Here is a 15,424-nt window from a genome sequence, read left to right as displayed (position 1 = left end):
TTATATAAATAAGGCCTTATTTGTGTAAAAAGTAAACATATCTCATTCAGTTCAGACTAAGATATATTACTTATAAATCGATCTCAAAAATCAAACATAAGACTTTTCCAAACACTTTCGTCTGTGATTTGCTTCATTTTTAATTTAAACAGACAATTTCCACTATCGGAAATATAAAATATATCGTTATTTTTCGCGTTTGAATTCACGTATCAGCGGGAAATAGAATCGCACATAATGAGTACGTCTTAGAGCTTTGCAACATGCTTATACTCTTTACAGTCTTGTTTGGATTTTAACACAAAAACTCACAAAGACTCAGTCAAAGTAAGAGGGTAATAATAAATCTGGCCTAGCCAACAGGAGCAAAGTCAAGATATCAGACAAAGTCATGTCTGTAGCATGACCATTTAATCGTATAGAGTTGCGGTAGTTATCACTAACAGGTCTGAACCTCGATGCTGAAGTCGAAACCATGTTGCAATCAGACAATGTACATATATTTCTTGTTTGGTACGGTGACAATGTCATCGAATGCCATAGTCTGTGGACTAGTACGCATTTCGATGTGCATCGCCCCGCCTCGAATTTTCCCATTGGCTCTTGACCTGGAAATCCCTATTTATCGCTCGAACAGCGCATATAAATATTGGCGATTTTCAGGTCAGCCAGGTCAGTCCCTCACGGGCTCTCCGAGAGCTTAGTGCTCTTGGGGCTCTGCTTCCTGCATTTATTTTCCATACTCTGTGGCTGAGAATTGTTTCAACTTAACTTGGTGTTTTTTTATTTCGACGAAGAAATTGTCATGTAAGAAATATCTTGCCTTTTTCAAGGCAAGACAGCGAAGATAAATATTTTCCATAACCCGAAAATGGACTTAAGTAGAGGAGCTCTCGACAGTATATTCGAAGCCCTCTACAGAGCACCCGGAGACAACAGAAGGTGGTTAGACCCTTAATTGTTCCCCCGAGGTGACAACAATAAGACAAATTTTATCCAAGTATTGAATAATTATTGTGCTGAAATGTACGCATCATACTATTCACAGCATTGTAAAACTTACGTTTTCATCATTCTCTTTTCTTCCTTTTAAGTAATTTTAGCCATATATGAATCACTTGACGACGCCACATTATCAACTAAAAAGACTTCTGAGTGTACGAGCCGTGTCTGCAACATGACTTATCTACTAGGATAACTAGATCTGGCTCAGAAAAAAAATGTAGACGAGACAAAGCTCTCAGAAGAACTTCCCTATATACATTTACTCTATATACAGGCATTGCTATTGTGTGCCATCGTCGATGTACCTGATTCAGTCAGTGTTAAACTAAATGAGGCAGCAGGTATCTGATTGATGTCTTCCAAACAGTCTCATACGTTGTAGAACCATAAAGTGCCAAATTCACATAAACGGGCATAATATTAAGTCAAACACTCTCCAAGAAAGTTATCATACTTGCCTTACCTTCAATGTTCTATTAAATAATTTTTGAATGAAAGGTAAATATACTTTTGTATTAGTTCTCCGTGACGAATACATTTTACATAACCACATTTAAACTATATTAAAATAAAACTATTTCTAGTTTAAGACATTAACAATTGTGTCTTACTTTTCCGACGGTAGCGAAGCTGTCGAATTATCTGAAAAACTAGGGCTTGCACAAATCGTTCTGGCAGTCTCATTATCTAATTCAATAGATCTGTGGTTCTAGAAAACATTAAATCTTTAGGACTCAAATATATTTATTAATTATTAGCACTTACCACTTTTACGAACAATTTCGAGATAACGTCTTCACATTTATTTAAGGTCTCGACTTTTAACCTAAAAATTATAATCATGTAAATAACCATATACATATAATATAGACTGACTATTGCAATACAGGCTTGTTCTCCCAGTGCGACCGAGAAAACTGACGTAAAACAGTCCCTGCACCTCCTTTCTAATGGGCCGGGTTTATCGACCACGCGACCTAAATGACTAATGGGAAGGTGGTCCTAAACAAACCCTGAAAATTCTCCTCAGATCGATCCATCAATTAGTTTAAAAGTTATATTATTTGATTATCTCAGAGACCTTTTTTTTTCGATAACATTAGTCAGAAAATAATGAATATACAGTAATGCTACACCTACCACATAAGAGTTAAACTATTAATATGTAATATTTTTTGATATTTAAAAAGTTGACAGTTTTACACGGATTTAAACAAAAAACAAAGTTATTCTAGAACGATTAGGTAAAAAACGGGATGTGGCACTCCGGGAGCGGCCGAAGAGGGGAAGCATAGTTTTCTTATCGTCTACGCACGGAGCGATGGTTTTAATTTACTTTATTCTATTCTATTTTGTTATTTCTATCTGATTCGATTCGATTAGATAAATAATCGATTCAATAATCGATTCGATAATCTATTGGATTCGATAATCGATTCGATTTGACCCGATAATCGATTCGAGTGGACAATCGATTTGATTCGATTCGACTCGATAATCGATTCGAGTGGACAATCGATTTGATTCGATAATCAATTCGATTCAATATTTGATTCGGGTCGATTCGATATTCGATTCGGGTCGATTCGATTCGATAATTGATTCGATTCTATATTCGATTCAATATTTGGTTCGATTCGATATTTGGTTCGATTCGATTATAATTCAATGCGATAATCAATTCGATTAGATTCGATATTTGATTCGACATTTACTTGGATTTGATTCGATTCGATATTTGATTCGATAATTGATTCGATTCGATCATCGATTCGATTCTATTCGATAGCCGATTCGATAATCGATTCGATTAGATTCGACATTTGCTTGGATTTGATTCGACATTTACTTGGATTTGATTTGATTCGATTCAATAATAGAATCGATTCTATTCGAGAGTCGATTCGATAGTTGATTCGATAATCAATTCAATAATCGATTCGATAATTAATTCGATGATCGATTCAATTCGATAATCAATTCGATTCAATAATTTGTTCAAATCAATAATAGTTTGGATTCTATAATCGATTCGATTCGGTATTTGATTCGACTCGATTCGATTGTATTTTATTTTATTAACAAACCGCGTTTAACTGCGATCCACCGCTCCGTCCGTACCAAGCAAAAAAAACAAAAGTAAAGGTAAGATTAAACTTAGGAAAATTAAAATTCAAGCACTCTTTTTTATTGTATTCTAATTAATCTTCTACTATACAGAGTGGCCTAAAGTCTGAAAACGGTCAATTATCTCGTAAATTGCTAGTTATACTTGTACAAAATTTGAGATACACCTATTTGAGATACGGAGATTCCATATTTGATATTTGCAATGTTGCCAGATTTGCCGTTTCTCTTATATTATTAGTCACTTTGGTTTTTCAAATTCATCACCCTGTATATTCAGTCATTATTGGAATCTATTCAATACGAGCTCAACCTTGATACCTACGTAGTATGGAATATCTTAAATACATAAAACACAAGTCTGGCAACGCCTAATTGTCTTAATAATTGTTTTAACTACATTTCTACTATTTTCAACTACATTAAAACGTAGCAATTGATAGATTACAACATTTTTAAACATAATGGTTACTTTATCAAGTGTTCAAAATGTGCTCCATTTGTGAGTTGCCAGTACCCTAATCGATGGTAGAATGCGTATTAGGGATGGCGGTTTTTTTACAAAACACCGGTTTTCGGTTATACCGGTTTTTTTTTTGCTTACGGTTTAACCTGGCGGTTATAACCGGCCAAAAAAACCGGTTTTTCCAAAAACCGGTTTTCGGTTTTTCCAAAAACCGGTTTTCGGTTTTTTTAATCCAATAGGTTACAAGTTTGCACTTTCAGTTTGCTTCTGTATTTATAAAATAAAATAAAATTTGAATTATGGTTTTGTTTGGAATAATTACTTGAGAATGATAATTATGATTGGGATCCAAAATAATACCTAACCTAATCCGAATCACCGTAAAAACCTAATAACCGGTTTTTACTTTAAAAATAAAAAACCGGTTATAACCGGGATAAAAAAAAACAACCGATAAAACCGGTTATTGTGAAGTAAAAAACCGGTTTTCGGTTAAAACCGGTAGGTTTTCCCCATCCCTAATGCGTATACCACATTTCTCCATGATTGTCTACAAATTATTCGAGATTTTTCAAGTATCCTCAAAAAAAAATAATCTTAAGGATTGAAATCAGGTAAACGTGGAGGCCATTCAATTCTACCTCGTCTGCCAATCCATCGTCAGGGAAATATCTCATCTAAATCACGCCGAACATTTACACCAAAATGAGCTGGAGCTCCATCTTGCTGAAACAATATCTGATTAAAATTAGTCCCAAACAAGTTTCTCAGTGTAAGTACAATTTCATTTCTAAGTAACATTTCGTAACTATCTGACGTTAAATTTCCTTCGATAAAAAGTGGCCCAATTAACTGAGCACCTATTATACCTGATCATACATTTAATTTTTGTGGTCTTTGAGTATGGTCTTCACGTATCCAGTGTGGATTTACGTCACTCCAGTACCTTAAACTGTGTCAATTTACACTTTCACACAGTGTAAAGGCTGCATCAACGGAAAAACATATTCTGTTAACGAAATTTCATCATTTTCAATTTTATCCATCATTACCTCAGTAAACTGTAATCTACGATCGAAGTCATCTTCACTTAATTCTTGCAATAAGTTAATTTTGTATGGTTTAAATTTATTCTTATGTAACACACGTAAGACTGAAGAACGACCTACATCATGTACTTGCGCAGCCTTGCGTGAGGATGTATGTGGATCTTCAACAAAACTTTGCATTATATCTAAAGCTTTGTTGTTATTCATAACTCTTTTCGGTCTACCTGATCGGTATCTATCTTTTACTTCTCCAGATTCCTCAAATCGCTTTTCAGTTTTTTGTACAGTCGCCTTATGAATAGGAGAACGGTTTGGGAAAGTATCATTGAACAAGTTGGCTACTTCACAATAAGATCTTTTTCTGTCATCGTACCCTCTCATCATTAGAATAGTAATTCGTTCTTTTATGTTAAGAGCCATTTTAGAGAAGCAATTTATCTCGCAGAACTTTTCGAAACACAACTACTGTCATATGGTTGAACTCGTATTGAATAGGAGATTCCAATAATGACTGAATATACAGGGTGGTGAATTTGAAAAACCAAAGTTACTAATATAAGAGAAACGGCAAATCTGGCAACATTGCAAATATCAAATATGGAATCTCCGTATCCCAAAATAGGTATACCTCAAATTTTGTAAAATTATGACTAGCAATTTACGAGATAATTGGTCGTTTCCAGACTTTTGGGCCACTCTGTATAATAACGCTTTTAGTCTTATCTTTAAAATGAAACTAATTACTTTTTTAATTATTATAAACAAATTGGCTGGGAATTAAAAATAATTACCTACGAGAAATAGTTTAAAAGTTATTCTAAAGCTTTATAATCAAAAGTATCCGTAATTTTGTAGAAGGGCTTTGCGGTGTAAAATATTTTGTTGTTTCACTTTTTTAATACCTACATATTGATATTTTAACTCTTAAACTTTCATTTGTTTGGCGTAGAACTACCGTATCTCTATTATTTCCTGACTAATGGTCTCTGGGATAAACAAATAGAATAACCTTTAAACTAATTGATATCTAGGTTAATGTTTACAACAGTTATAAACAATTAAGAAGTTTGCCTTATTTTGCAGTTTTTGAAGCAACAAATTAGTTTTACAACTTTTAGCAATGGCCATTTTAACGCTTTTTTATGTTTTAAAAGAAAAGTTTTGTATTGTTACCCCAAATATCAAGTTTTTTAATGGTAACAAAAAACCAAAAAAATGACATTTTTTCACTAAATTCACTAAATTAAGGCAAATATCACATTGTTTCACCAACCAACCCTGCTTGAAGAATTCTTGTAGCTGTTAGCTAAAAATGAATACTTTTTAACGTTTTTTTCAGTGGCCCAAAGATTTGAAAATCGCAAGGCGATAAATCCGAACTAAAAGATCAGTGATCTAATCTCCTCCATTTCTTTCGTTGTACATTTTCTTTCGCTACTTTGGCAGCACGAGGTCGAGCAGTGTTATGCAGAAGAATGACGTAAGAGCTTCCTTGGACGTTTTTGTCTTATTGCTTCATGGAGCTTGTTAAAAGTTTCATTAATACAGGTTCGCGTTGATAAGTGTCCTTCGAAGTAAAAAAAAGATGTTAACATGACCTTGCTTGCAAAAGGTTAAACTTTAAACTTCTTTGGTGGCGGAAAATTTCCGTGCTTTCATCGAATGGACGACAGCGTACTGAATTGTTTAAAACAATGATATCAAGAATCGCCGCCAGGAATTATTCACGAAAAAAACTCATTACTGTTTTGCCTGTATTCCCATTCGCAAGCTTTTTGGTCTCTGACAAAAGACGAGGAACCCATTGCATACAAACTTTGCTGTAACCCAGTTTGTGTACGCTACTATGGACAGATTCTGTACTCACACCAGCATTTTATGAAATTGCTCTGATTGATATTCGACGATTTTCTCTCAATGCCACATTCCTGTCTGTTGATGCAGTACTCAATGCACCTGGTCGCGACGTATTATCCGTATCCTCTTTTAAGTTTTCGATTTCGATACCATTCCTTGGCTTGCATACGCAAAAACGAGCGTTTCTATACACTTTGCAATGGTTGCAAAACAAAAATTAAATGACCGCACGCTGATTATATTTGAATGGATTACTAACAACAAACAGCATTTTTAAGTAATATACGCAATACTTATTTATAATCGCAGTCAAATGCAAATGATAGGAACTGATCAGTGTCACGTTTACGAACATAAATAACATTGCAGAACATCAGTCAAGTGATTAAAACTGTTTCCAAGGCTAACCTAATCAAAAATGGGTTTTGATTAAACAAGCGTATATATAACGGGCGAGCCACAAATTCTCGGCCTGATAAACAATTTTTGAAGTTTCTGATTTAATATCCTTAAACTTAAATGCGCTTAATAAAGGACCCCGGCACTTTTCTTATGTAAAAGTCGTTTCAGTTAAATTGGCTGAAACATTGCAAAGAGGTCATGCTGATTACAAAAGTTCTCATTGCCGCAAGACTCAGAAATCAATTGTTTCTGAGTGACAGAGGTTCAGAGTGTCGGTTTTTAGTCCATTTGAATAATATATATTTGTATAATATATACCGTGTTAGTAGATAAGTGCAACAACCTTCACAGAGAGGTCTGCATGAAACAATAATGAGAATTTGCTATATAAATGTATGTCCGCTAATGCATCGTTTTCCGAGATACGGGGTGATGAAATTTTTCTTACAAACTAACGATTTATTTATTGTTCTGTAACTGGTTGACATATGCAAATAAACTTAGTGGGTTTTAAGAGATACCTATTTATTGCTCATTTTTGCCATACAATTAAGAATTTTCCAATTTCATATTCATGAAAGGCTAATGTTCTCAATTTATTTAACCTCATTGGTTGATTGGCTAAGAGTTGAATCTTGTGTTACGTTTCAAGGAGATTATTGTCAACATTTTCTGTAGCTTTGTGCCTATTTAAAATTTTATTAGTAGTACTTTCTGTTATTGTATTAGAAAGTTCTCGAGAATTTATCTTCGGTAGGCGATAGTCTGTCATTCTCTGTACATGTCCGTACCAAATAAGCTCTTTTGCTGTATTTCTTCGATGATGGTAACTGTACTATCCAGGAGTTGCCAGGTTTCGCATCCATAAGGTACAATGCTTTTATAGCTGTATCTTTTTCTGTTTAGGAGATAGTTTTTGACCAGAGTAATGAGTTTAGGGCACCTATTATTTGTTTCCCTTATATATTCGTTCTTGGATTTCTGTTTCAGTACATCCGTCTCTTTCCATCTGTGCCCTCAAATAGATATATTCAGAACATCGAACATGACGAAATTAAATTTCCATCTACTTAGTTTAGTTCATCGTTTTCAGCTCCTCTTGTGCACATGTATTCCATTTTTCTTGAGTCCGTATTCCTGTATTAATCGCTTTGTCATGAATTGCAGATTTTCTTGGTCTTGTGCGATGACTACTTGATCGTCCGCGAAATGAATTGAATATAGCGTTGTTTCGTCGTTTAATGGTATATCCATTCCAGAACAAGATGTCTATTTCTTCAGTGCGTCACTCAGGTAGATTTTGAAAATCCTACAACCTTGACTTAGTCCTTTATTTGCCCTAAAATTTTCGGAAATTTTGTTAATCTTTATTTTTGATCCAAGATCATTGTAGAATAGTTGTATTGCTTTCACAAGTGTAATATTAATAGATGAACTTTCCAGTACTTGCCATAGTCTACATCGAATCATAAACTTTCGTCAAGTCCACAAATAATACATGAGTTGGTCTATCCCTAGCCATTGTTTTTTCATAGAGTTCCGTTAAAGTGTAGATCTAGTCGATGCAAGATCGTCCAGCTTAAAATCCTGCTTGCTGTTCCAGCTCAAGTGGTTCATATTCGTTTTCGACTAGGGTTTTCATAACTTTTCTGTATAATCTACTGAGAACGCTAATAACTGAGATGCAGCGGTACTTTAGTCTGCCTTATCCCCTTTTTATGGAACGGTGTAATCCATCCTTATTTCCAGCTTTCAGATACATTATATCTCCTTTTAGGTATCTATTAAACAGTTCTGTCAATATATTAACAAGTTTTGGTGTTGCATTTTTCAAAAGTTCAGCGGGGATTCCTTCTGGTCTATAGTTTCTTTTATTTTTCATGGTTTTTAGAAGTATGAAACTTAAGTCGTCTTCGATGTTTATTTCTGGTCCAGGGATTTGGCATCTTCTGGGTGTTGACTGGAGATATTCAGGTCTGGACTCTTATAGTTTTTTCGCGTGGTGACTTTTAAATACATCAATGTTAATGTTTTGTATATTTGTTGTGTTTACGTTCTCCCTCCTTAGATTTGGTATGAATCTCCAAGCCTCCGAAGATTTGCTTCCACCTAGACATGATTCCACTTCCTCACGTTTTCGTTACCATGTTTGTTTTTTATGTCTCATAACCATTATTTTAAAAATTCATTGTTGATTGCGATATTGGCTTTTGTCGTCTCTTTCTTAGGAGGTATCTTTACCAAGTATTTTATCGTCTATTTAAAAATAGGCGCTTACATTCAATCCAACGTCCACGTGCATATTGAGAAATAAGCCTTGTCCGCCTTATTTTAATCTTATTCATACTAATATTGGTCATCTGACCTATTTGCGTGAATTAATTCCATTATCTAGCTGACTACTAACGTTATTACGTTCTAAACGCAGTCATATATCTTAATACTATAGTTCTAGTGTAGTCGCATTTACTGAGTTTCGGCAGTCAATCCTATCCGTTTTCAACGGTTGCCAATTTGCCGCGTTAAGACTTATTCGTATTTAAAAAATTAATCTTCTTTCATTTGCATCCAATCCAATAAAGCAATGTAGACTTTCGCGACTGCTATTTTTAATGGTAAATTATTTTCGAGGTTTATAAGCAGTAGTCTGTAATTATTTCTTTCTCACGTTTTGTCTGCAGCACAACAGCTATTAGCAAAGTGAATATGTCGCACATTGATGATGTCCCTTCAATATATGGGGTATTTATAGCCTTTGAGTGCCCCACAGCTCCGTCCGTTGGTTCCAATCAACATTGGAATTTTCGATCCGTCTAGGGGTACGTAAGTTCTTAGCGCTCAGATTAATATTGTGTTTAAATGAAAACTCTCTTATTTACACAACGTAGACAGAATTTACAGAGAATATAATACAAGAAAGTTTAAGATCGACCAAAGATCCAATAATACCATTATCCACTCCAGGAATATACCACATTCCCTGTAGATGTGGTTCAGTAATAGATTGGATTAATAAAACTTAGTATATTTGCCAGTTTGATTTAACTGTCGTCTTGGTAATAGCGAAAGATCAACCACTGCAGAAAATAGGTGATTAGTAGAACGTCACACTACTATCCACGGATGTTCACAGATACTACTGAAATCCAAAAACATTCCCATTAACTTCAATGAGGAAAGGGTAAGGTCCGCATAAAAACAGGACGCAAGTCTCAGCACTATGACATATGAAACCTCTCCCGAAGCGCACCAAAAATTTCAATTCCACTACGGACCAACAGACAGGGTTTTGGAAACACTCAAAGGCATGGATATTGTCATGTCGCACTGCCTATGATGTTTTTCATCTTACCCATTAAAATCAATCTTAATATTTGACATTGATCACCTATCATTGTTTGTCCCAAATAGGAAGCTTATTTTTTAAAAGTGGTGTATATGTTCACGTTCGGTTACAGCTCCTCTAAACACTTTCTCGTTTATCACTTGATCAATCCATGAGGTACGCAGTAGTTTACGCAATGTTCACATTTTGAATGCTTCTCTGCGATTCAATGATTTTAATTTAATAGACCATATTGAAGTGCTGTACGTTACTATGGGGCAAATATAACCTTTTCCGTGTTTGTTACCTGTTTTATTTTTCTATGCCATCGTATTCTATTCATTAAATCCTATCACGTGACACCTCGCAAGTCCCTGTACGTTAAGTCGTTTAGGCGTTATAAGCGGAAGGCCTTGATGGCCTGTTTGAATTTTTCGTTGCGTCACGACACCAGCGGCCCCTCGACGTCGCGATCCAATAAGCCGTTCAAATTCCTGAAGTAGCTACTGCGCATGAGGTCATGACTAAGGGTTCGGAACCGTCATGCGTCACGCGTCAGCACGTAATGTAGATCCAATGCTTACCGCCATCCTATCTGGCACAAGTAGCCCTTACTCTACTTAGGCTTAGAGGAATCTACATTCGGCATAGTTGAAATTTAAACTTTGCTGATCTTACCTTTGCTGTTCTTATTTTTATTTCTACATCTATATATTTTGTCATTTATAGTGCAAACAAGTTATTTGAACTTATGAACTTTTTCCAAAGGTTTACTATCTACTGGTTATGTTGCTTACTGCTAATGATCATAAACTTTGTTTTATCAATAATGACTTTTAAGGCAAATACTTTTCTTGTTTTATTGACATCATTGATTTACATTTAATCAATGATTACAACTAAAGTGATTAACGACGATCGCACGAGTAGAAAAATCGTGGTGTGAATATTTTTCTATCTTAATAATAGTCATCAACTATCATTTCGAGTGACAGAACAAAGTTATGGTTGTGCGTTTTCTGAAGAAGGGAACGAAATGCTTCTCGAGCAAATAGCAACAAAGCCATCGTTGTGGTTATTATCACATTAACATTATAAAAATCAGGGGATAAAGGACAATGCTTTGTCAGGCACATCAGTGACAGCTCGAAGTTGTTATATTGCTCTATTATTTAACAGTAATAATTTTAACTAAAATATTAATAAAAATTAAGTAATTGATGAATCAGTTGTAATAGCGCGTCTGGAATTTTATGAATTACTATTTATTTAAGATTGTATTCTTCAAATAAAAGCGCATTACTCACTGCATATTAACAAAGCGCAATAATAAAAACGTCTGGCCAAAAATACGATTCTAAGTTAAATATATTTCACGATAAAGATGACAAAGTGATTGCAGCTCAGCTGTTATGCTACTGGCTTACAAAGCCGGAAGGCCGGATTTAATCCTCGGCACAGACACCAGAAATGTTTCAATTTCTATTTTAACTGAACTGCCAACGTGGAAAGCATGTGAAGCCGTCGGTCCCGGCGGCGTAAGTAGTTGTTAAAGCTAAAACCTAAGCCAGAAGGTTACACGAATGGAAGAACTACAATTAGCTAATTGACTGCATTTCGGCCGGTTTTAACAAACGGCTTCCGAAAAAAATATATACTTACATAAGCCCAACGACTGAATAAACAAAAACAGAGCGAAAAATCAATACAAGAGTGAAAGGTTACACTCGATTACATAGTCGCTAGAAAGACAATGATACTCAGTGGTTATTGTTCTACCATTTTAGGTAAACGATAATCATTACAGTCGTCCCAAGGAAAACGAACATTACGCAGTGGATAAACGTCGGTTTTTTTTCAGAATAAAAAGCGGGGGTCGTGCCACTGCCGAAAGAGATCACGGCGTCGGTGTTTTAGAATGCAAAAAGAATTTTGTTGATTTAGTCTCGAAAATTATAAAACAATAACGAGAGAGCACTACCGTCAATTTCCAATGAAAACTGATCTGACTGGAAAGAAAATGCACCTGCCAAAAGTTACCTCGAATTTCTATCTATTAGAAAAACTTCAAGACCTACTTTTTGTTCCAATCAAAATGCCATTATGACTGTAGATGCGACACTTTCAAAGACAAACTACAATAACGGCATTGCAAAACTAATGGATGAAATATGTTTATTGTAAGTTAAAATTATAAAATCCATTGTATAGAAGCAAAATATAACCAAAAAAAAATAAGTGCCAAAAGACCTTTTTCTTAATGGGAATTACATGATTATCTTGCCAGCTGAAAGGCAAATGTAGTAAAAATCAATTATGACAAAATGTTCACTGACTATAAATAGGCAGGAGATACAAGATCTAACTGATTACTAGAGAAAAATATGGATATCTCATTTTGGTAAAGCTACAACTTTTTATACAGTACCACAAGTATATAAATAAAATACTTAACTTAGATCTGTTTATAGTGGGGGCAATGTATTTATGACAGGAAATAACCATATCTTGCATTATTCACCATTAATTTCCATGTGACTACAATCACTAACTCAAATATTTTTGACTTGTTTTATATTGAATCCATTTGTAATTACCTGAAGATCTCATAAGCAGTTTCAGTCCAATGTTAAATTGAACATTGATTTGAGTCGATTGATTTAGATAGTATACACAAAAAATGTTCGTACCTATCTTGGTTATAATTGGTTATCTTTAAATCACAGTATTTTATCATATTTTTTAATATGCACATTGTTTGTTAATAAATTTCATTGTTTTTATTTAGTTTATCCATAAGCTTATTTTTGCTCATCTCCACAGTTCCAAAAGCAAGCATAATTTTTTTTGTTGCAAATGTCATAAACTTCTATGTGTAATAATAGCCCATTACATATCAAAGTTATATCAAACATTGGGTGTTTAATGTTAATACCATTTCCTCAATATAGTTGTTTAAATACACCCTCTAGGCAGAAGTTATCAAGTGTTAACATTAGTTGTCTTAAATCTTTTCTCAATCATAGAATTTGTATTATGCCTATGTAGAAATTTTTGTATGCTTGGTTTTTTACTTTATATACTTAAATCAAATTAATTTTATGTACATTCAGATTCTTAAACAAATATTTGTATCTAATCAACGAATAGAAATTAACCTGTAGGTATTTTGTAAATATTTTGATATATTTTGTACTAGCAATATTATTGCATGAGTTTTAACAATGTACTAATACCATTAATAAGAGAATTTTATATGGAATTTTATAGGAATTAGAACTTATAATTGAAAAAAAAAGAAAATCCTAATGCACTCTGAAAGCATAAGGCATTTTATAACACTCTAAATATGTAATATTTTTACCAGGAAAAATTTATAATCCAATGTAGAACAATGATGATGAAATATAGCAATATTACTATAATATTGTATATGACTAGTTATCGATACTTTTTTTTGTGTCCAATGCCATAAGTATATACCACTGGTAATTAAGTATTTAGTTCTTATATTTTCTTAGTGTTTCAAACTCTACAAGATATGATGTAATCATAAATGAAATTAATCTTATTTTGTGTTAAATATTTTTTTATGGGACGCCACTGGTTAATATTTGCACACTCTAAAATTATTGGCTTTTGGTTTTCCTGAATAGGAATATTTTATATAATTATGTATTTTTAAAAAACGCGTTCCTAATTAAATTAATGTAACATTACTTCAAACATCACTATACTTTTTCATTTTTCATTTACTTGGTAAGCTTTATGATAATCACTTACTTTTTCTTCTTATCTGTAATCATTGCATATAAAGATTCCATTTTATTAAGCTGTTGTTCTCTGTTCTTTCTATTGGGATCTTTGAGCTGAATTATCATATTTTCCAGAAATGGAATATATTTTTGTAATCCTTCCATCTTTTTATTGTAGTCCTCGTCAGACATTTTTGTATAATCCTAAAAAATATTAAATGGCCATTTCGACTTCTTAAAAATTATAAGCCTTATAAATACGTAAGAACAACGAATATACGGCGCAAAAGTAAGCAAATGTACTGGCCGGTGGAAACTACCAAGGTACTACAAATTTTACTTTGGAGGCAATGTTAGTATTAACCAAATGATATAGGTACGTATGTGTATAATTATTTCTGTATCTTGTAATGTAAAGACACGTTTAAAACTATTCTATATTATATTATAATCAAGTTGTGACTGGATACTGATTAAAAGTTACTTATATCGTTTTCTAAATGGTTAAAACTATTTGTTACTCTATTTGATAATGAATCATTACAAATTTTCAAATTAACCAAAACTGTAGTAACCGTTCCAATAGACGTAAGACACGCAGTATGGCTTATTGAGTCAGCCATATTACAGTAAAACTGAACGACTAAACGGGCCAACACCAAAGCTTAGCTAACGCGCCTTTGTTATTAGAACTTGTAATGTCTTACCTTAGGGACACACTGTACACTACACTATAATAATATGTTTAATACACTGTAATAGAAATTAGGAAACATCGAATGCGATTTTCAGCAAAATATAATTCATTATAATAATCGGATATAACTTTATACATTTGTACTAAAATCACGTTTTCAACTTCTGGACATAAGCATCGACTCTACTGACTATTATTTTGTGCGCAGGGAACAAGTGACACGAACGCTGACGTTACGAACCGAATGTCGGCCACTTCCACTTCCCCCCTATTTTAGTGAGATTTCCTTCGCCTTCGGTTATCGGTTCCCAAAAGTCAATGCGTAGCGTAGCGTTAGCGTTAGCATTTGCGACAAGGAGTAAGTACGAGTTAGACGGGTAAATTGGGAAATGGTAAATTATAATGGGTATTGTTGCAGTACATGAAAAATGATAATAGTGTAGTGCACTTTTTAATGAAGTAATGCTTATGGCATCAGTGTTATAGAAAATCAGTAGAGTAAATTACACATAATTATTTTAGAAAATATTTCATGAAGGTCATCGACACCAGTTATTTGATGTCATACAAATAGGTGACATCAAGGACAAATATGGGGCGTTTCATCCTTATAGGTAGATTCTAATGTAATTAGAAGTGGCTCTGATAGGATAGGTATTGCAAAAACTGATTACACAGTGTTTTTGATTTATTTGTGATCTAACCACAATGCCTTGGTTCAAGTTGAACTAAGAATTTTGA

The 15,424-nt window shown here is 33.8% G+C and overlaps 1 protein-coding gene across 1 annotated transcript in view; it reads right to left on the bottom strand.

Moving 5' to 3' along the window:
• The window catches only part of LOC140445113 (uncharacterized), a 64,789-nt gene extending 49,924 nt beyond the window's left edge, over window positions 1–14,865 (bottom strand). Inside the window, exons 1-4 of the mRNA XM_072536941.1 lie at window positions 14,694–14,865; window positions 14,015–14,190; window positions 1,771–1,831; window positions 1,617–1,714 (exon numbers count right to left, since the gene is read on the bottom strand). Coding sequence (XP_072393042.1) covers window positions 1,617–1,714; window positions 1,771–1,831; window positions 14,015–14,178 — 323 coding nt within the window. The 5' untranslated portion in view covers window positions 14,179–14,190; window positions 14,694–14,865. The remainder of the gene's footprint in view (window positions 1–1,616; window positions 1,715–1,770; window positions 1,832–14,014; window positions 14,191–14,693) is intronic.
• Window positions 14,866–15,424: the final 559 nt, after the last annotated feature.

The sequence above is a fragment of the Diabrotica undecimpunctata genome, chromosome 7 (genome assembly GCF_040954645.1).
Source record: "Diabrotica undecimpunctata isolate CICGRU chromosome 7, icDiaUnde3, whole genome shotgun sequence".
NCBI classification, from domain to species: Eukaryota; Metazoa; Arthropoda; class Insecta; order Coleoptera; family Chrysomelidae; genus Diabrotica; species Diabrotica undecimpunctata.
Note: the sequence above shows the minus strand (reverse complement) of the source record. Positions and strands in the feature narration are given on the sequence as shown.